General features: G+C 37.9%; 1 protein-coding gene across 2 annotated transcripts in view; it reads left to right on the top strand.

Moving 5' to 3' along the window:
• Positions 1 to 21,103, top strand: part of LOC127448824 (signal transducer and activator of transcription 1-alpha/beta-like) — a 42,318-nt gene that overhangs the window by 15,799 nt on the left and 5,416 nt on the right. Inside the window, exons 10-23 of one of the 2 annotated variants that reach the window (XM_051711645.1) lie at positions 51 to 140; positions 5,674 to 5,733; positions 5,853 to 5,873; positions 6,300 to 6,393; positions 6,686 to 6,733; positions 7,148 to 7,231; positions 7,320 to 7,418; positions 7,533 to 7,668; positions 8,770 to 8,822; positions 8,941 to 9,035; positions 9,127 to 9,266; positions 9,405 to 9,593; positions 17,524 to 17,581; positions 20,666 to 20,724. In XM_051711645.1, coding sequence (XP_051567605.1) covers positions 51 to 140; positions 5,674 to 5,733; positions 5,853 to 5,873; positions 6,300 to 6,393; positions 6,686 to 6,733; positions 7,148 to 7,231; positions 7,320 to 7,418; positions 7,533 to 7,668; positions 8,770 to 8,822; positions 8,941 to 9,035; positions 9,127 to 9,266; positions 9,405 to 9,593; positions 17,524 to 17,581; positions 20,666 to 20,724 — 1,226 coding nt within the window. The remainder of the gene's footprint in view (positions 1 to 50; positions 141 to 5,673; positions 5,734 to 5,852; positions 5,874 to 6,299; positions 6,394 to 6,685; positions 6,734 to 7,147; positions 7,232 to 7,319; positions 7,419 to 7,532; positions 7,669 to 8,769; positions 8,823 to 8,940; positions 9,036 to 9,126; positions 9,267 to 9,404; positions 9,594 to 17,523; positions 17,582 to 20,665; positions 20,725 to 21,103) is intronic. The other variant, XM_051711646.1, reaches the window with a different exon arrangement.

Below are 21,103 nucleotides of genomic sequence, written 5' to 3'. Positions count from 1 at the left end.
ATCTATGTGTCTATGTACTGTATGTTTTATTAATTATATATGTTTTTTAGTGCATTCATTGTGGAGACTCAGCCAACCATGCCACAAGGTCGAGGCCCACTGGTGCTGCGCACAAATGTCCAGTTCTCAGTCAGAGTCAGGTCAGGCTCTGACATTGACATTCATAAAACACATTCACAATCAGATGCTCACCGGTCACATTATATCAATGTTTTTGAAATACTGCACACTATTTCTGCATATATATAATATAATATATATATATATATATATATGTGTGTGTGTGTCAAAATTAAATATTGAGCAAACATCCACTCCACAGATTCAATATTAGCAAGCTATAGTTTTGGCAAGTCATTTAGGACATCTACTTCGTGCATGACACGAGTACGTTTTCCAACAATTGTATATTGTTTCACTTTTGTGGGTCAGAAGTTTACATACACCAAGTTAACTGTGCCTTTAAGCAGCTTGGAAAATTCCAGAAAATTATGCCAAGCCTTTAGACAATTAGCCAATTAACTTCTAATAGGAGGTGTACTGAATTGGAGGTGTACTTGTGGATGTATTTTAAGGCCTACCTTCAAACTCGGTGCCTCTTTGCTTGACATCATGGGAAAATCAAAAGAAATCAGCCAATACCTTAGAAAAAAAATCGTGGACCTCCACAAGTCTGGTTCATCCTTGGGAGCAATTTCTAAATGCCTGAAGGTACCACGTTCATCTGTACAAACAATAGTATGCAAGTATAAACGCCATGGGACCACGCAGCCATAATACCGCTCAGGAAGGAGACGCATTCTGTCTCCTAGAGATGAACGTAGTTTGGTGTGAAAAGTGCAAATCAATCACAGAACAACAGCGAAGGACCTTGTGAAGATGCTGGAGGAAACATGTAGACAAGTATCTTTATCCACAGTAAAACAAGTCCTATATCGACATAACCTGAAAGGCTGCTCAGCAAGGAAAAAGTCACTGCTCCAAAACCACCATAAAAAAGCCAGACTACAGTTTGCAAGTGCAAATGAAGACAAAGATCTTACTTTTTGGAGAAATGTCCTCTGGTCTAATGATTTTTTTTTTTTTTAACTGTTTGGTCATAATTATGGGATCAAAATCACACCAAATGTATTGCAGTCACGGATCCAAAAATAATAAGCGTGAATCGAAAAATATTAAACGCAGATCAAAAAATAATAAGCGCAAAAATAAATAAAAAGCGCAGATAAAAAAAAAAAGCATGAATCAAAAATATATAAACACATTTAAAATATGCTGCAAAAAAAAAATAGTCCGTTAACACATGTATCAAGTCAGCTGAATTTAGTTAGCAGAGTCTTTAGTTTAGGCATTATTCTTGTTTGTTGGTTATTGGCTGCATATCTAAAAAAAACAAGGCTGGGTTGGTGTGGATGTTTGCATGTTTTTACTAGCTGTACCAATGTAGTTGTGAGTTCAGAACCCAACTTGATCCGCTTTTCCATGTTGCTGAATGTGCCGTTATGTACTGATCCTACGTTGGCATCGTTGGCATGGCTACATGTAGTTTCTTTTTCCATGATACTGCAGTGAAATTCAGAAACAAGTCACCAAGCGTCCCCACGTCAATAAATAATGCAATAAAGTTGACTTGATATTGGACGTTCTTGATTCACAAATAGTCTATTGTAATAGGCCTGTCGGGATCTGGATTTTATTTCATGGAAAAGCAGATCAAGTTGGGTTCTGAACTTGCGACTACATTGGTGCAGCTAGTAAAAACATGCATCAACCATCCACACCAACCCAGCCTTGTGTTTTTTTTTTGTTTTTTTTGTTTTTTAGATATGCAGCCAATAACCTACAAACAAGGAAGTCTTAGATTATGCCTAAATTTAAAGACTCTGCTAACTAAATTCAGCTGACTCGATACGTTTTAACGGACTATGATAATAGCCTACTCGGACAACACATTGTTTCCTAGAGCTGGCAGAAAATACTCAAAACAGACACAAGCAGCATATCTATCAACCACAAATAATATAATATTGATCAGCAGCTGTCGGAGTTGCATTGGAGTGACGTCACCTCCTCTCTTCGAATGATTGGCTAGAGGAGGAGCTGTCGAGTCAAGAACTAGTGGACCAATGGGCACGTAAAACGCCCCCGGATTTACATGAAACTCTATTCACAAGTTTTGGAAAATCAAGCGCAGAACTTGGAAACAAAAGCAAAGAAAAATACAGCATAAGCGTACAAAAAAACCGTTATGGTGACCGATATAGCTAATTTGAGCTGGAATGAAAACAGACCTTTTCTATGTGGATTGTGCACCGATTTTGCACTGATATGACTATGCAAAGGTACTCAGAAGGCTGCTTTCTTAAATATTTTTTATCAAAGAACATTTGACATTATTGTTATACATTGCCAACAAATTCTAGAAATGAACACTGAGAAAATAAAGAATAAAAATACAATAAATAGCTTAATAAACATCAGTACTGTTAGTATAAGTCAATTGCTGACCATTTAAATAAAGAATAAAATAAAATAAAAATCAGTACTGTATGTTTAGTATCAGTCAGATGCTGACCATTTAAATAAATAATAAATTAAAATAAAATAAATAGCTAAATAAACATCAGGGGCTGGTTGCACCAGCTATATGTACATTACAACTTAGCATAGTTGTGGCGTAAATGGGCACTAAGTCACTATTTACGCTCTACTAAATATCTGAGCGTTGCACCATTACATTTATGTAGGACGTAACCCTACGTATACACTAAATATTTACAGAAGCCTCCAACCAGGAGCAACTGATGGAATAAAAAAGCAGACTGATATTTAATGACATCAGTGACCCATGTATTGCATGACAGGCTTCAATCCTTTCGACATATATGATGATGTTGGCATTTACACTCCATTTACGAGAGAGGGAAAAAAAAAAACATACTTTTAAGCGGCTCTTCAGTATGAAGCTGATCTAACGGTGCCATTTTTAGGGTGCGTCGCCCGGTGTCAAATTTCAACATTCAAAATATATATATATAGGATATTAAAATGAATAAATGTCTATTTTTCCAGCCTGTTGTATTAGTATGTATCACCCCTCATTTATTTTAGATACAGTTCCTATATATTATTATTTACACAGGGCAAATATACTATTTATTAAATCTACTTTTATTACATATCCTATTTTAATGTCTGGAAAACCAGACTTTTAAATATTAAATTTTTATAAATGACATGACTGGAATTGTTCGGTTGAAGGGGGTACCAAACTGTGAATCTTGAACAAAACAGTTTGGTGAATACATGTTTACTCATTAGCTTCCACTCAGCTGACAACAATGAAAGTAGCTACGTGGTTAGCTAGTTAGCTGTAAGCTTGTTGTCACGGAGAGTAAAATATGGACTTTATTTACTTTCCAGCATTGTGTCTCACCAACTAGGCAACAGTGAAGCGTGAAATCAACCCTCACTACACACGTTCCACCACCGCACCATTGTCTGCTGAGCTGCAAAAAGATGCTCTGATGTTTATCTTTCAATCTGCTACATTACTGACTGCATTGACAAACTATAGCTGGCTAAAAGCAAACAGATGTGATAAACATGAGTGACATGGTTGTCAGGGACAGGGTTAACATTATATTAGTTATATAAAATGATGGGGTAGTTTTTTATTAACTTTCCAGTATGTATTTCACAAACTAGTTAGCAATTTAATGAGAACAGATCGCTCAAATCCACACCGTTTAACTCCGCCTAGTCTGCAGTTGGAGCGCGCTCTGCTGGACAAACTACGTTATGACTCCAATTCTAAAGCATTGTTTTCTGCATTAACTTTTTTTCAGAACATATTTCATATCGGTAAAATATACGCCGATACCGATATATCGGTGAAAGGCTAATATTGGCTGACTAATGTGTGTGTATATATATATATATATATATATATATATATATATATATACAGGTGCATCTCAATAAATTAGAATGTGGTGGAAAAGTTCATTTATTTCAGTAATTCAACTCAAATTGTGAAACTCGTGTATTAAATAAATTCAATGCACACAGACTGAAGTAGTTTAAGTCTTTGATTCTTTTAATTGTGATGATTTTGGCTCACATTTAACAAAAACCCACCAATTCACTATCTCAAAAAATTAGAATACATCATAAGACCAATAAAAAAAAACATTTTTAGTGAATTGTTGGCCTTCTGGAAAGTATGTTCATTTACTGTACATGTACTCAGTACTTGGTAGGGGCTCCTTTTGCTTTAATTACTGCCTCAATTCGGCGTGGCATGGAGGTGATCAGTTTGTGGCACTGCTGAGGTGGTATGGAAGCCCAGGTTTCTTTGACAGTGGCCTTCAGCTCATCTGCATTTTTTGGTCTCTTGTTTCTCATTTTCCTCTTGACAATACCCCATAGATTCTCTATGTGGTTCAGGTCTGGCGAGTTTGCTGGCCAGTCAAGCATACCAACACCATGGTCATTTAACCAACTTTTGGTGCTTTTGGCAGTGTGGGCAGGTGCCAAATCCTACTAGAAAATGAAATCAGCATCTTTAAAAAGCTGGTCAGCAGAAGGAAGCATGAAGTGCTCCAAAATTTCTTGGTAAACGGGTGCAGTGACTTTGGTTTTCAAAAAACACAATGGACCAACACCAGCAGATGACATTGCACCCCAAATCATCACAAACTGTGAAAACTTAACACTGGACTTCAAGCAACTTGGGCTATGAGCTTCTCCACCCTTCCTCCAGACTCTAGGACTTTGGTTTCCAAATGAAATACAAAACTTGCTCTCATCTGAAAAGAGGACTTTGGAACACTGGGCAACAGTCCAGTTCTTCTTCTCCTTAGCTCAGGTAAGACGCCTCTGACGTTGTCTGTGATTCAGGAGTGGCTTAACAAGAGGAATACGACAACTGTAGCCAAATTCCTTGACATGTCTGTGTGTGGTGGCTCTTGATGCCTTGACCCCAGCCTCAGTCCATTCCTTGTGAAGTTCACCCAAATTCTTGAATCGATTTTGCTTGACAATCATAAGGCTGCGGTTCTCTCGGTTGGTTGTGCATCTTTTTCTTCCACACTTTTTCCTTCCACTCAACTTTCTGTTAACATGCTTGGATACAGCACTCTGTGAACAGCCAGCTTCTTTGGCAATGAATGTTTGTGGCTTACCCTCCTTGTGAAGGGTGTCAATGATTGTCTTCTGGACAACTGTCAGATCAGCAGTCTTCCCCATGATTGTGTAGCCTAGTGAACCAAACTGAGAGACCATTTTGAAGGCTCAGGAAACCTTTGCAGGTGTTTTGAGTTGATTAGCTGATTGGCATGTCACCATATTCTAATTTTTTGAGATAGTGAATTGGTGGGTTTTTGTTAAATGTGAACCAAAATCATCACAATTAAAAGAACAAAAGACTTAAACTACTTCAGTCTGTGTGCACTGAATTTATTTAATACACGAGTTTCACAATTTGAGTTGAATTACTGAAATAAATGAACTTTTCCACGACATTCTAATTTATTGAGATGCACCTGTGTATATATATATATGCAAAAAATATATATGCAAGGTATGCTATATATAAACTAGAATATTGATTTATCTAGTTTATGCAGCACAGGCCTCACTGTTTATTTATCCCATCACTTTCCTCTGCAGATTCTTGTATAAAGTTCCTGAGCTCAACCATGTTATGAAGGTGACTGTCTCCACTGACAAGTAAGATTTATGTCTCACTTTCTGTCTTTGTTTTGTAAGATGTGACTAATAGTATGTTTGAGAATCATAAATGAGGATAAGTTTACACTCTCAATCTCTCCTCCATCCTTTATTTTTAGGGATGCTCCACAAGTAAAAGGGTGAGTGTCTCCATACACATATACTGTGAACACACTCTTACCTGTATACTTGTAACTTAGCACACATTAAATTACTTTACTTTTGTTAAACATCACATCTAGGTTTTTCAAAATTACACAGAACAGAATCTAACAGTTAGAATGTCAAACTGAATGAATGCTTTAACTGCATAAAATGTGTTAATCATATTTAATTAATCACATGCCTTATCATGTTAAATTTTAAATGTGTACAGAATACACAGTTTCATCAGTTAAAGGACAGTGTTTTAAGGAATGGCTGTTTGACCTCATCTGATGTGGTCCAATGTTTTGTATTGGAGACGAATCAAACAGCTAAACAGAAGAATGCAGAAATTCAGAACCAGGATATGATACTATGATGTCATTTTAATACGTGTGTGTGTGTGTGTGTGTGTGTGATAGGGTTCGTAAGTTTAATGTGCTGGGCACATCGAGCAAAGCCCTTAACATGGCTGAGAGTACGAATGGGGGTATGGTGGCTGATTTCAGACATTTGGTAAGTGTTAAAGTGTGTGTTGGAATGTTTTGTTATAGTAACATTACATCTTCATTATGTGCTAAAACACTGTATGAATGTTGCTAATTCCAGCATAATGTTGAAGTGTATTTGAAGAATCTGAAGAATATCAAAAGTGAAACCAGATACATTTTAATGTTCAGTTGATTTTAAGTGGTAGCACAACAGCATCATATATATTTGTTTATTTCTACATTGTATGTGTGAGAGGTCAGAATTATGAAAAAGAGAGGGGGAGGGAAAAGCATTGATTATGTGTGAATTTCTTCAGACTTTGAAAGATCAGAAGGTTGGTGGTGGAGGAAAAGTAATCAACGAGGTGAGTTTTGTAAATTGCTTTCCGTCTACATTTTGTTTTTCTATGTAAACATGCTAGATGGTCTCGCTATTTTTTTCAGCATCTTTTGCATGAGCGCCACATTTTTAAACGCTGTAAAGTTAAAATAATTTTGAAAACGTGTCTTGAGACACCTGCATTCCATTCCATTCGTTGCACTGCATTTAGCTTTTATTAATTCAAGAACACGTTTGGTCTGAAGTGCCACTCCAAATAAAACAGATAAGCATTGATTCCTGAGGCAAAACAGCTACAGAAGTGGAACAAAATGTTCATGTATCAAGGAATTATTTTGATTATTCAACTTGTTCAGAAGTATTTGGGGCTACTTACAAAATGTGTTCTGCATTGTTCTGTTTATGTGTATGTGTAAATCCTGTGACATGTTTTGTGCAGCTTTCATTGAGTGTGACAGAAGAACTACACAAAGTAAACTTTGAGACACAGTTTGACTATCAAGGCCTGTCTGTCTCTTTGGAGGTGAGGCATCCTTTCCTCATTCAAAGCAGTTGGATATTCCAGAGACTTGGCACTCAGATTTTATAATCATAGTTCCTTTTTTTCTTAGACCTCTTCTCTTCCCGTTGTGGTGATTTCAAATTCCAGTCAGCAGCAGAGTGCCTGGGCATCTGTTCTTTGGTTCAACATGCTTTGTTCAGATCTCAAGGTCAGAGAGCAGCAGTCATGCTTGCATTATATTTTTAATGAGCCATAGTAATAGTGCAACATAAAGTGCGTTTTAATTCACATCTTAACAGTTCACTTTTGTGTGTGCATCTAGAAAGTAAAATTTTTTGAGAGCTCCCCTGTAGCCTCCTGGTCGCAGTTTGGGGAGATGTTGAGTTGGCAGTTTCTCTCCTGTGGAAAACGTGGTCTGGACAACGATCAGTTGGAGACCCTCGCCATCAAACTTTTTGGTAAGCGCACATCCCACCTTTTGTTACTTAACTGAAAACACCCTCAAATAACATTATCTTCCCTTTGGACATTGGACCATATAAAGCATGTGTGTATATATTCACACAATATCAGAGGTCGACCGATAGTGTATTTTGCTGATATAGATAATTAAGGTTGGAAAAGGGCGATAGTTTTAAAAATCGATTTATAGAATGTACAAATTTTTGTAGTTTTTACTTACTATGACGGGCACGGACATAGATGCTACAAAAGTCCAAAATGAATAAAATCCCAGATAACAACAAGGATAAAATAAAGATTTGGTGCATAATGTGGGACTTTTAACTATAAACAAGCCAGAAACACTCAAGGGATTCTTATTTTGAAAGGATAGAGACTTGGTTCTGTTACAATGCTCTACATTAAAGCATTTACAAAGTTAAGCTTTTTATAGCCTATATATTTCATCAGATGAGGTTTAATGAGGAATAAGGTTTATCATTATATTATTCACAAGATGTGCAGTTGGAGACATGATGGAAAAAAAAAAAAAAAAACTATCGCAACTATTGGCATAGATTTTTGCAGATAACCGATAGATCCAAAAAGCAACCATTGGCACCTATTAATCGGTAAAACTGAGATATTGGTTGGTCTCTCTCTCTCTCTCTCTCTCTCTCTCTCTCTCTCTCTCTCTCTCTGTACATTAGAATGAGAGTAGAGAGAGAGTAGATCCTGTATATGCTTCAGTTTTTCTTTTCCTTTTAATATATTTTTTCATTACAGAGTATATTATCAGCATAACGTTTACTTCAGTGGAATCAATGAAAACTAACCTTTTGTACAAAGCAGTTAAGATCACACATTTGCTTATTTGATTATTGACCTAGAAATGAAAACATCTTAAAAGCATATTAATTTTACATTATTATGTTTTTAAATGTTTCAGAATCCTTAAACTTTGTTTATTTCCAGGTTTAAATTTGAACTTGAATCTCAGATTTTCAGAATTGACATTTGATCTCTACTTTATATAATACATATGATGGTAAAGGCTAAAAAGTGATCTCCTATAAGATAATGATGTGAAAATATGTGTGTATATATGTATAAATCAGGTAAACAACAGAGTTATGACAACTGTAAGATATCCTGGGCCAGATTCAGTAAGGTAAGAACACCTGAGCACAAGGCACTTATAAAGTTCTAATTTAAATATCTAAAACGGATGTATTAGTATGTATTTACGTGTGTGTGTGTGTGTGTGTGTGTGTGTGTGTGTATTTTAGGAGAATATCCCTGGTACAAACTTCACCCTGTGGGTGTGGCTGGATGGTATTCTCAACCTGGTTAAAGTGTACCTGTCAGACCTGTGGAGTGATGGGTAAGGAAGCCTAGATCAATCGATAGATAGATAGACAGACAGACATTAAGCTGTAGATGTTTGTTCAACACAAGTATGTTTGTCTCTGCAGATCTATAATGGGTTTTGTGAGCAAAGGAACAGAGAAGGTTTTATTGAAGAAGAAGCAGAATGGCACTTTCCTGTTGCGTTTCAGTGAGAGTATCAGAGATGGTGGAATCACGTTCAGCTGGGTGCAGTATTCTAACTATGGTAAACCTTTATATATATTGTCCTAAGGGACCCAGCTACTCTTACTTCAGTCTATGACCATGTTGTGTCAAAGAAAATCAGACTGAATGTACACATTGCCAACAACATTTCAACACACTTTTCTATGTTCTCTGTTAGGCAAACCGGATGTTCGAGCAGTGCAGCCATTTACCAGTGCAGACCTGAAGCAGATTGCTTTGCCTGAGATTGTCCGCAACTTTCAGATCATGGAAGCAGAAAATGTTCCTGTTAACCCACTGTGTTATCTTTACCCAAACACCCCTAAAGACGAGGCATTCGGCAAGTACTACAGCGAAAAGACTGGAGGTAAGCTGGTGTATGCCTTGCAGATGTGTGTGCATTTGTGAGTGAGAAAATGAGATATTGAAAAAGAACAAGGAAGAATTATGCAAAACTATTTAAATGTTCTTGCAGTGTGGTGAATGTGTTTGTGGTCTGATATGCACTGGGTTTGTTTTATTAGGGAGTGGTGCTATGGAAACTTCTTCAAAATTGTAGCTTGCCAAGTAGCTTGGGAAATTCTGATTACAGATTATACTGCTGGTAAAACTAAGATATTATTCTAATTTGAGAAGGAATCTGTTCTATTGCTTCTGAAAATGAATATTTTGTAGGGGAGAGTGTTTTTACATGCAGCAGTGCTCAATGCATCATATCACGAACAAGATGGACAATCTTTCAATGTCTGAATCAAACTTGCTTGGAATGCCGACACAGTTTTCCATGCATCATTTTTATTAGGCTATATCCATGTGTGTGGTTACAGACAAATGATATAGAACAATGAAATCGCTCACAGAAAATTTTTTAACTTCTCCGTCTTGCCTGCACTCGACTCTGGTATCTTTACTTTCATTGGTAGTCACTCCCAAATGTCGCTTATCATTTGCATAAAGTTAAACTTTGTCATATCGTTCGCAACAGTGACCTCTGTCGCCAACTGTCACTGTTGCTCGTTTCACCGGAAGTCACTCTGCTCTCACTGAAAAAAAAAAAAAAAGGGATTGTGTTGCTTTGTCGTCTCGATGACATTTGCGGTGTGAACGGGGGTTAAGTGACCCATCCAGTCCAACACCGCAACATTGACTCAACCAATCGTGTGGGTTTGGGGCAGCACTATCTGTTTGTTTGATTAATGGCAGAAGAAGAGAGTATTCAAGAAAGCTGTTTAAAAGGAATGTTTATTTTCACAATGCTGTTTGGTGGCGCTGTTAGCACAGAAATTACACTAAGTTACAGTTAAACTACCTTTTGATAAAGTAGTTTGATACTCTTAAAATATCTAAAAAGCTAAAATATAAGGAGTTAATAACCAACTAAAAATATCGAACTATTAGATCAGTCCGCAGCATCAGTACATGCTTACTCTGTCAGCTGTCTTCGATCCAGAAGTATTTTTTCCATAAGGATTTCATAAAGTACTTCATACAAGAGTTCTAAGCCATGAATAAAAAGACAAAGGTACTTGATTGTGTACTTTAACATCTTTCATGAAGAAATGAACTACAATCCCAAGAAGCATTGCGAAGGATGTAATCGGATTAAAATCTATGGAAAAATATAAAACTATTGATTTAATGTTGATTGTTAATGTTGTTTTATGTAAAAAGGAAAGAAAAAACATATTTAAAGTTTATTGCAAAATATTTGTGTGTGTGTGTGTGTGTGTGTGTAGTTGCAATCGAAATTATTCAACCCCCCTGACCAGCAATACATTCTGGTGATGTAAATTAAAACACATCAACTAAAACCTCAGTAAACAGTCAAAGTAAGTTTTTAATACACATTTGAGTGATTTTGAGAACAAAGAGTTCAGTTTACCCAAATTTTACAATAAAAAATAACTAATTCTCTCCACAAATGTCATGTCAAAAATATTCAACCCCCAAATTCAATCATTTGTAGAGCATCCTTTATCCTTAATAACAGCAAATAAATGTTTCAGGTAAGTGTTCTCAGGCTTCGGACACCTCTCTATTAGAATTCTTACACATTTCTCATGAGCAAAAGCTTCCAGCTCATTGACATTTTTTAGTTTCTGTGCTGCCACTGCTTCCTTGAAATCCCAACAAAGGTTTGCAATGGGATTTTAATGATGGACTGAAAGGGCCATTTAAGGACATTCCACGACCTATCCCTGAACCACATTTTGGACAGCGGTGTTATTGTCTTGCTGGAAAGTCCAGTGATCACCAAGCTTCAATTTACACACAGAAGGCATCACATTTTTTATGCCAAAATGGCCTGATACCTGAAAGAATCCATGGTGTCAGTCACATAGTCAGAACAGCCGTTTCCTGCAGCCGTAAAACACCCCCATAACAGGACTGACCCACCTCCATGCTTGACTGTGGGGATGGTGTCGTTCTTGTCATCACCTTGTCATCTTACTCCAGACGTACTGCTGACCCATGGGTCAAACTCATTTTCAGTTTAGTGTCATACATCTATAAAACCTTCTTCCAGGACTCCACAGGTCTTTCCTAATTACTTCTCGAATATTCAGTTGACTGGAGTCAACATTTCCCTTGCAGTTTTGCTTTCTTCCACACCCCAAGAAGGTTGCTGTTGTACCGTATTTAAAAAATGTATGAATGGTGCTGCCAACTTTGTCTATTGGAAATTGAAGTGCCTTGGAAATTTACTTTTAGCCATGACCTTTCTTGTGTAATGAAATAATCTCCTCTATTAGCTTTTGAGACAGCTTATTTTTAATTGCATTTTGTTGCATAAAAATACATTTTTGCTTACGACGCTAAACTTAAATTTTAAAACATAAATAAGTGCCATTTGCAGATTGACTTCATTTTGTTTTAAAACAATTACTTTTATAGCCTTACATATTTAAGAAACAAAATGCAATAGGGGTTGAATAATTATGACATGGCTCTATTTTTAAAAAATCCTGCTATTTAGAAATATTAGGTTATATATTCACACTATGGCTTTGAATGTGTAACTCAACTGATATAGATGTAAAGTTTAAAAATTCAGAAAAGCTTACCTTTTGTAAATCCTTACTGTCTTGTGGGGGTTGAATAATTGTGTGTGTGTGTGTGTGTGCGCGTGCGCGTGTGTGCGCACCGATCAGCCACAACATGAAAACCACCTGCCTAATATCGTGTAGGTCCCCCACGTACCGCCAAAACAGCTCTGACCCGTCGAGACATGGACTCCACAAGACCTCTTAACAGTGCTGGGTAACATTACTTTTAAAAGAATATTAGAATATTGCGTTACTCCTTAAAAAAGTAACTTAATTAGAATGTAATTTTTTATGGAAAGTAAAGCGTTACTTTTGCGTTACACTTTTCTCACAGCCCATTTCTCTTCTGCTATGCTATGCATTCCATACCAATAAGCCATGCATTGCATACATGGTACATGACAGGTCATGCTAGCTACTGTACAACACTCATGTGAAAACAACATAGTAAACAAACAGATGTTTAGAAAGTACTGTAGGTCATGTCATATTTAAAATAATGAATCAATAACATGACTATGCATGATTTGTTTTTCCATCAACATGGCAGCCATTATGAATAATGAAGAATAACCACTGTCTTACTTAAAACAGCAAAGTCCAACACTTGAACCTGCATCATATGTCATCATATGCGGTGCCCATCGACTATGCCAGAGTCAACTTGAGAAGTTTTTCAGAAGTCAGGATAAAATTTATTGGGGAATGCCAGCCTAACATGTTCAAGGAATAAGTCTGATGAATAAATTAATATTTTCCACTTAAGTCATCTCAGTGCCTGCTTGTTTTGAGTTGATCCACGATGCGTACAGACGCCACAACTTCAAAGGTGCATTTTCATAGAACTTGAATGGAATCTTTTTAATGCTACCAAAATGTCATCAAAACGGTTTGTTTCATGAATCAAACTACTTGTTTATACTTTTTTAAAAATTTTTTTTTTTAATAATAATCTTTTTAGAAACTAAGACATTTTAACATAATCGATGTAGAACACTGCTCAGAGCCACTGATTCAGAGTCCGCTTTTCTCATCCCATTCTCCCAGTTACAGGGGAGCTGTAACATGGAGCAGTTCAGCTGCATAAGTCAGTGAAGTGAGTGAGTATTTCACCCTGTGTATCATGTCGTGGCCAGTGCAAGACGCTTGTAATCCCTCTGCCTAAACGTGTTTACTGATTATTTTTTTATTTTATTTTTTTAATGCAGTGTGTATTAACACATGAATCAACCACGTTTCACTCAACCGAACGTTGACCCCATATTACTCTAAAACACGAAATGCGCATGCACGTTAGCGAGTTGATTGACAGACCATGTCTGTATCTAAAAGGTGATTGGCGCTTTTATCTGCAAGGTGGGACTTCCTTTCTACATCCATTGACTGTTGGGAGCTAGAGCTTCTTAGTAGGGCACTCCAATTCTCCCATTGATTTAAATAGAAGTGACTCATCTCTCTGTGCTAAATAGTCTCTGGTCTCACACTCCAATCATGCACTACGTCTCCTCCTCGAAGTCTGCACATTTTACTCCTGATTTCACACAATACAGGGACAGTAGAGGTGTACAAAAGCAGCACGTTACTTTATTTAAAAAGTAACTCCTACATTATGGTCTAAAATTAAAAAATATTGCATTACTTTACTCGTTACTCGAAAAAAGAAATCTGATTACGTAACGCGCGTTACTTTTATCACGTTACCCCCAACACTGCTTCTGAAGGTGTCCTGTGGTATCTGGCACCAAGACGTTAGCAGCAGATCCTGTTAAGTCCTGTAAGTTGCGAGGTGGGGCATCTATGGATCGGACTTGTTGGTCCAGCACATCCCATAGATGCTCAATTGGATTGAGATCTGGGGAATTTGGAGTCAATATCTTGAACTTTTTGTCACGTTCCTCAAACCATTCCTGAACAATTTTTGTAGTGTGGCAGGGTGCACTATCCTGCTGAAAGAGGCCACTGCCATCAGGGAATACAGTTGCCATGAGGGGGTGTATGTGGTCCGCAACAATCTTTAGGTAGGTGGTACGTGTCAAAGTAACATCCACATGTATGCCAGGACCCAAGGTTTTCCAGCAGAACATTGCCCAGAGCATCACACTGCCTCTGCCGGTCTGCCTTCTTCCCATAGTGCATCCTGCTGCCATCTCTTCCCCAGGTAAATGACGCACATGCACCCGGCCATCCACATGTCCAAAAGATCTAAAAGAAAACGTGATTCATCAGACCACCTTCTTCCATTGCTCCATGGTCAAGTTCTGATGCTCACGTGCCCATTGAAGGCGCTTTCGGTGGTGGACAAGGGTCAGCATGGGCACTCTGACTGGTCTGTGGCTACGCAGCCCCATACACAGCAAGCTGCAATGCACTGTGTGTTCTGACACCTTTCTATCATGGACAGCATTACATTTTTTTCAGCAATTTTTGCTACAGTAACTCTTCTGTGGGTTCAGACCAGACAGGCTAGCCTTCCCACACGCATCAATGAGCCTTGGACACCCATGACCCTGTTGCCGGTTCACCAGTTGTCCTTCCGTGGACCACTTTTGGTAGGCACTAACCACTGTGTACCGGGAACACCCCACAAGACCTGCCGTTTTGGAGATGCTCTGACCCAATCGTCTAGCCATCCCAATTTGGCACTTGTCAAAGTTGCTCAGATCCTTATGCTTGCCCTTTTTTCCTGCTTCCAACACATGAAATTTAAGAACTGACTGTTCGCTTGCTGCCTAATATATCCCACCCCTTGACAGGTGCCATTGTAACGAGATAATCGATGTTATTCACTTCACCTGTCAGTGGATTTAATGTTGTGGCTGATCAGTCATCTCTGACCCGTCGAGACATGGACTCCACAAGACCTCTGATATTATAATCACACTGGCGGCCAAAAATTTTGAATAATGTACAGATTTAGCTGTTTTGGAAGGAAATTGGTACTTTAATGCACCAAAGTGGCATTCAACTGATCACAAAGTACAGTCAGGACATTACTAATGTAAAAAACAGCACCATCACCATTTGAAAAAAGTAAAAAGTAATTTCCAAATCTAGACAGGTCCCATTTCCAGCAGCCATCACTCAAACACCTTATCCTTGAGGAATCATGCTAAATTGCTAATTTGGTTCTAGAAAATCACTTGCCATTATATCAAATACAGTTGAAAGCTGTTTGGTTTGTTAAATGAATCTTAATAATGTCTTTGTGTTTGTTTTTGAGTTGCCACAGTATGCAATAAATTGGCAAGTCTGAAGGTCAATATTAGGTCAAAAATGGCAAAAAAGAAAAGGCTTATTCTAGAAACTTGTCAGTCATTGTTTTGAGGAGTTATATATTTGATTATTTATATATATATATATATATATATATATATATATATATATATATATATATATATATATATATCTATATATATATATATATCTCTATCTCTTGGCAAAAAGAGAAACATCCCTTTTTAGGACACTGTATTTTAAAGATAATTTTGTGAAAATCCAAATAACTTTACAGATCTTTATTGTAAAGGCTTTAAACAATATTTTCCATGCTTGTTCAATGAACCATAAAAAATTAATGAACATGCACCTGTGGAACGGTCGTTAAGACACTAACAGCTTACAGATAGTAGGCAATTAAGGTCACAGTTATAAAAACTTAGGACACTAAAGAGACCTTTCTACTGATTCTGAAAAACACCAAAAGAAAGATGCCCAGGATCCCTGCTCATCTGCTTGAACGTGCCTTAGGCATGCTGCATGGAGGCATGAGGACTGCAGATGTGGCCAGGGCAATAAATTGCAATGTCCGTACTGTGAGACGCCTAAGACTGCGCTACAGGGAGACAGGAAGGACAGCTGATCATCCTCGCAGTGGCAGACCACGTGTAACAACACCTGCACAGGATCGGTACATCCGAATATCACACCTGCGGGACAGGTACAGGATGACAACAACAACAACAACTGCCCGAGTTACACCAGGAACGCACAATCCCTCCATCAATGCTCAGACTGTCCGCAATATGCTGAGAGAGGCTGGACTGAGGGCTTGTAGGCCTGTTGTAAAGCAGGTCCTTACCAGACATCACCTGCAACAACATCGCCTATGGGCACAAACCCACCTTTGCTGGACCGGACAGGACTGGCAAAAAGTGCTCCTCACTGACGAGTCGTGGTTTTTTCTCACCAGGGGTGATGGTCAGACTCGCGTTTATCGTCGAAGGAATGAGCGTTACACTGAGGCCTGTACTCTGGAGCAGGATCGATTTGGAGATGGAGGGTCCGTCATGGTCTGGGGCAGTGTGTCACAGCATCATCGGACTGAGCTTGTTGTCATTGCAGGCAAACTCAATGCTGTGCGTTACAGGGAAGACATCCTCCTCCCTCATGTGGTACCCCTCCTGCAGGCTCATCCTGACCTGACCCTCCAGCATGACAGTGCCACCAGCCATACTGCTCGTTCTGTGCGTGATTTCCTGCAAGACAGGAATGTTAGTGTAGTGCTGTGGCCAGCGAAGAGCCCGGATCTCAATCCCATTGAGCACGTCTGGGACCTGTTGGATCGGAGGGTGAGGGCTAGGGCCAGGGCCATTCTCCCCAGATATGTCCAGGAACTTGCAAGTGCCTTTGTGGAAGAGTGGGATAACATCTCACAGCAAGAATTGGCAAATCTGGTGCAGTCCATGAGGAGGAGATGCACTGCAGTACTTAATGCAGCTGGTGGCCACACCAGATGCTGACTGTTACTTTTGATTTTGACCCCCCCCCCCCCATTTGTATGTTCCTACAAATATTTACACATGTTAAGTTTGCTGAAAATAAAAGCAGTTGAAAGTAAGAGGACGTTTCTTTTTTGCTGAGTTTATATGATTACTTGATATACTGTGTATATATAGCATAGGGAGACTCCTTGAAATCATTCACAGTGCATCATAGGAGTGGCTGTTTACTGCAGAGCTCGTTTGGTGTGCTTTGTTAAAAAAAATGAAGTTGAAACAACAAAACAAAAACATATACCATCATTTCAAGATTTATATGATATCGTTAAAAATAATTTCACCTATGGAGAAAATAAATGGGATTTTTACTTCTGGAACCAGACTGTTTAAATGTGTGTATGTGTGAGTGAAGAGAGAAATTGTATTGCAAGACTCTCTTTTACATGATATGATGATTTACATTAGATTTTTGTTGTTGCTGTTGTTGTTTCATATACATAGTACAGTAAGTGTGTATTGTTTTTTGTTTCAGAGGAGAATCCTTACTTGAAATACCTCAAAACCAAATTGGTTTTTGTCTCGCACAAAGAGTAAGTATGTTTTGTTTATTTTATTTATTTATTTATTTTTTTTGTGTGTGTGTTGTGTGCATGCATAATTATTTCAAAATTGTGTGTCTTTTTTTTAAAAAAATTGTATCTGTAATAGTTTAACAAATTTTATGATGCTGACTGATGATGGCTAACATTTATGACTGTGCACATATTCCCTGGTGCTGGGGTTTAGTGCACTTTTTGTTTTATGATATTTACAATGGTGTACAGGTTACTAGTTATTAGTTCAGCACTGAAGTGCTGTGCATCATTAGTACCAAGAATTTCACACCATTCCTCATTTTGTTTTGGAATGTTTTGGTACTTTCATAATTGCGTATGTTGTAGAGTAGAGATGGGTCATGAAATATATATTTGTTACATCATAGGTATTTTAGCTGTGGTGCTTTAATTAACATGCTGTTTGTTAGCTATTGGACAAGATAAAACCCTCTCAGAAATGTTGTCTTTAAATTTAGCCACTTTGTGTTGTACTTGCTAATCTTTTCTCTGTATAGTTATAGCAAAATTTTGATTTAAACAACTTTACAGCTCAAAGAATACATGAGTTTTTACAGAAAAATTAATGTACTGTATGTGCTTTTATAAAATTATAAGCTTCAAATTTCTGCCTTTTTAAACCCTCCAAAAATTGTCCCCATTCACTTTTATTGTAAGTGCAATTAAAAGAAAATAATTTACACAAAAATGAAAATTCTCATCATTCACTCACACTTATGCCATCCCAGATGTGTATGACTTTCATCTGTAGAACATAAATGAAGATTTTTACAAGAATATTTCAGCTCTGTAGGTCCATACAATGCAAGTGAATGGGAGCCAACATTTTGATGTTCCAAAAAAATCACACAGTATAAAAGTGATCCATAAAAGTCAAGTGATTAAATCATTGTCCTCAGAAGTGATATGATAGGTGTGGGTCAGAAACTGATGAATATTTAAGTCCTTTTTTACTATCAATCTCCACTTTCACTTTCACATTCTTCTTGTGTTTTTGGTGATTCATGTTCTTAAAGGTGCTGTAAGCGATTATTTTTATTTATTTTTATTTCTCTCTTTCTCATGGAAAAGTATGCAAAAAATCCAGGAAAATTTTCCAACTCCCTTCAAGATATTAATGAAATAAGTGTCCTGAGATATCTCACTGGTCTCTGTGACAGCTGTAGACTTTGTATACAGCAATCAAAAATGTGTCCGGACATTGACGCTTTTCACCTGTCAATCATTTTGCTCGTTCACTTAGTGTTGTATTTGAAGCAGGTAATTGAGGCTTTGATTCATAATGTTTGTCAGTTGAATTTGACAGCCACAGGAATGAACAATGCTGCTCTTTTGTTCGGTTTTTGGTCTCAAAATTATCTTTGGAGGGTGGGGTTTTGGAATGAGGGGGTTAGGCTAATCTCAGTCGTGTGAACGCTTCATAATTCCAAAATCGCTTATAGCACCTTTAATGCATATCGCCCCCTACTGGGCAGGGGGAAGAATTTCTAGCAAAACAAGACTTAAATATTGATCTGTTTCGTATCATATCACTTCTGAAGATATGGATTAAAACACTAGAGTTGTATGGATTACTTTTATGATGGCTTTGTGCTTTTTGGAGGTCAAAATTTTGGCACCCATTCACTTGCATTGTGAGGATCTACAATGCTGAAATATTTATGTAAAAATCTTCATTTGTGTTCTGCGGAAGTAAGAAAGTCATACACATCTGGGATGGCATGAGGGTGAGTAAATGATGAGAAAAGTTTCATTTTTGGGTAAACTATCCCTGTAAATTTGAACCCTGTTCCTTTTTTTAAAGAAGAGGACAGATGAGTCAGTAATTTTTTGTGGAAATCAATATAATGCCACAAATGCTATTGATTGAACTTAAGGTGCTATATGTAATATTTTTACTGTACTAAATCATAAAATGACCGTAATATGTCATTAGAGAATTAGGAAACATGCTAAGTTGAAATACTGGCTTCTCCGATAACAATGCTACAGCCACAACTTTCAAGTTTCCATTCCGGGCGAATTTCTGTTTGTGTTTTGGCCTGTGTGATCCCGCCCACTCACCAATAGTATTTAGACACCGCCGGGTTGCCAGATTTGAACAAGTTTGCAGGCAAACAACACTGCGTGCTGCAGCTATGGAAGCCAGCAAATGAACTGGATAAGAGATAACAGATTCCACCCGATCTAAAAAGCCTCGCCATCCATCGAAGTACCACCATGACCAGAGACGTAGTAAAACAAGGATAAATATTGGAGATGCCTTTGGAAGATGGAGACAACTTAAAGCACGTAAATCCTTTAAAATGGATGCTGAGTTGGTTAATTCTGGAAACCCGCATGAGCTTCGAGTCTGGGGCGGGGCAGACAACTCTCCAATATTTTGAATTTAGACTGCAGTACCCATTTCAAACGCTTCTTAAAGGAATATTCTTCCAACTAGTCATTTAAGCAACCCACCAACTTGTTGATTTGGAAAATACATAATTTTGCACATCCCTATTTTAAAGGTACTATTGGAGGTCGTTTTCTGCTGGATATTAACTGCTGTAAGTTTTATAAATCATACATTATGTTCTTGTTGGGCTTTACTTTAAGCCATATAGCTTATTTAATAGCCAGCATGTTTGATTGACTAATGACTTCTTATAATGTAGGGAGTGGTACAAGTTGTTTTAAGAAAACTCGGGTCTGTTCAGATGGGAGTTTGATTAAGTCTTATCTCGCACATGCTGGCTTCATTCAGAGATTTGAGGTGGTGCTGGATTCACAAGAAAATCGAGTTGTAAATCACTTTAGCGGTCTTCGGCTGGTGAAGACACATACTTGTTATACTGCCTGTGTAGAGATTATACAGCACTTTATTACTGGATGTTGCACATAGCATCATTATCTGATAATGTAAGGATCACATTGTGACAATTCTTTTAAAGTAGTTACGACTAGTTTATCTGGAACAATTATACCATGCATGTGATGCTGTAAAGTTTCAGGAATGTGGTGTGAGTAGGTTTACTGGTTTCCATAGTAAACTGAGTGCTCTGTGCTTGGTTGCTGCAGGAACGGATGTACAAGCGTCAGAGAGGGGCCAGATTCTGACCTGTGCACTCAGCACAGAGGTGAGTCCAGCCTCCACGGCCCCTCAAAATCCAATCAGTTCGTCTCTGTCCTGCCTCTCACTTGCTGGGTGATCATTGTGGTGTTACTGTGCACCTGGATTTCATGATGCATGATTTTCTAATAAATGGAGATCTATAATAGATGCTTTTTCAGATATGTATCTTCCATTCAGAAGCCATATCAAGTTGTCTGTCAATAGCCAGGATCTTTTTTAGACCCTCCCTTTCTCACTCTTTCCCTCCCTAAGTGCATTTGATTTACTGTGCACAAAGGGACCTTCAGTTTGTGTGATGGACTTTGACTGGGGACTGTGGCATTTATACTTCTCTGTTTTAACAACAAAAATGTAACCATTACTCTAAAGCGCTTCCACATGCC

The sequence above is a fragment of the Myxocyprinus asiaticus genome, chromosome 12 (genome assembly GCF_019703515.2).
Source record: "Myxocyprinus asiaticus isolate MX2 ecotype Aquarium Trade chromosome 12, UBuf_Myxa_2, whole genome shotgun sequence".
Lineage (NCBI taxonomy): Eukaryota > Metazoa > Chordata > Actinopteri > Cypriniformes > Catostomidae > Myxocyprinus > Myxocyprinus asiaticus.
This window is presented reverse-complemented; position numbering and strand designations above follow the sequence as displayed.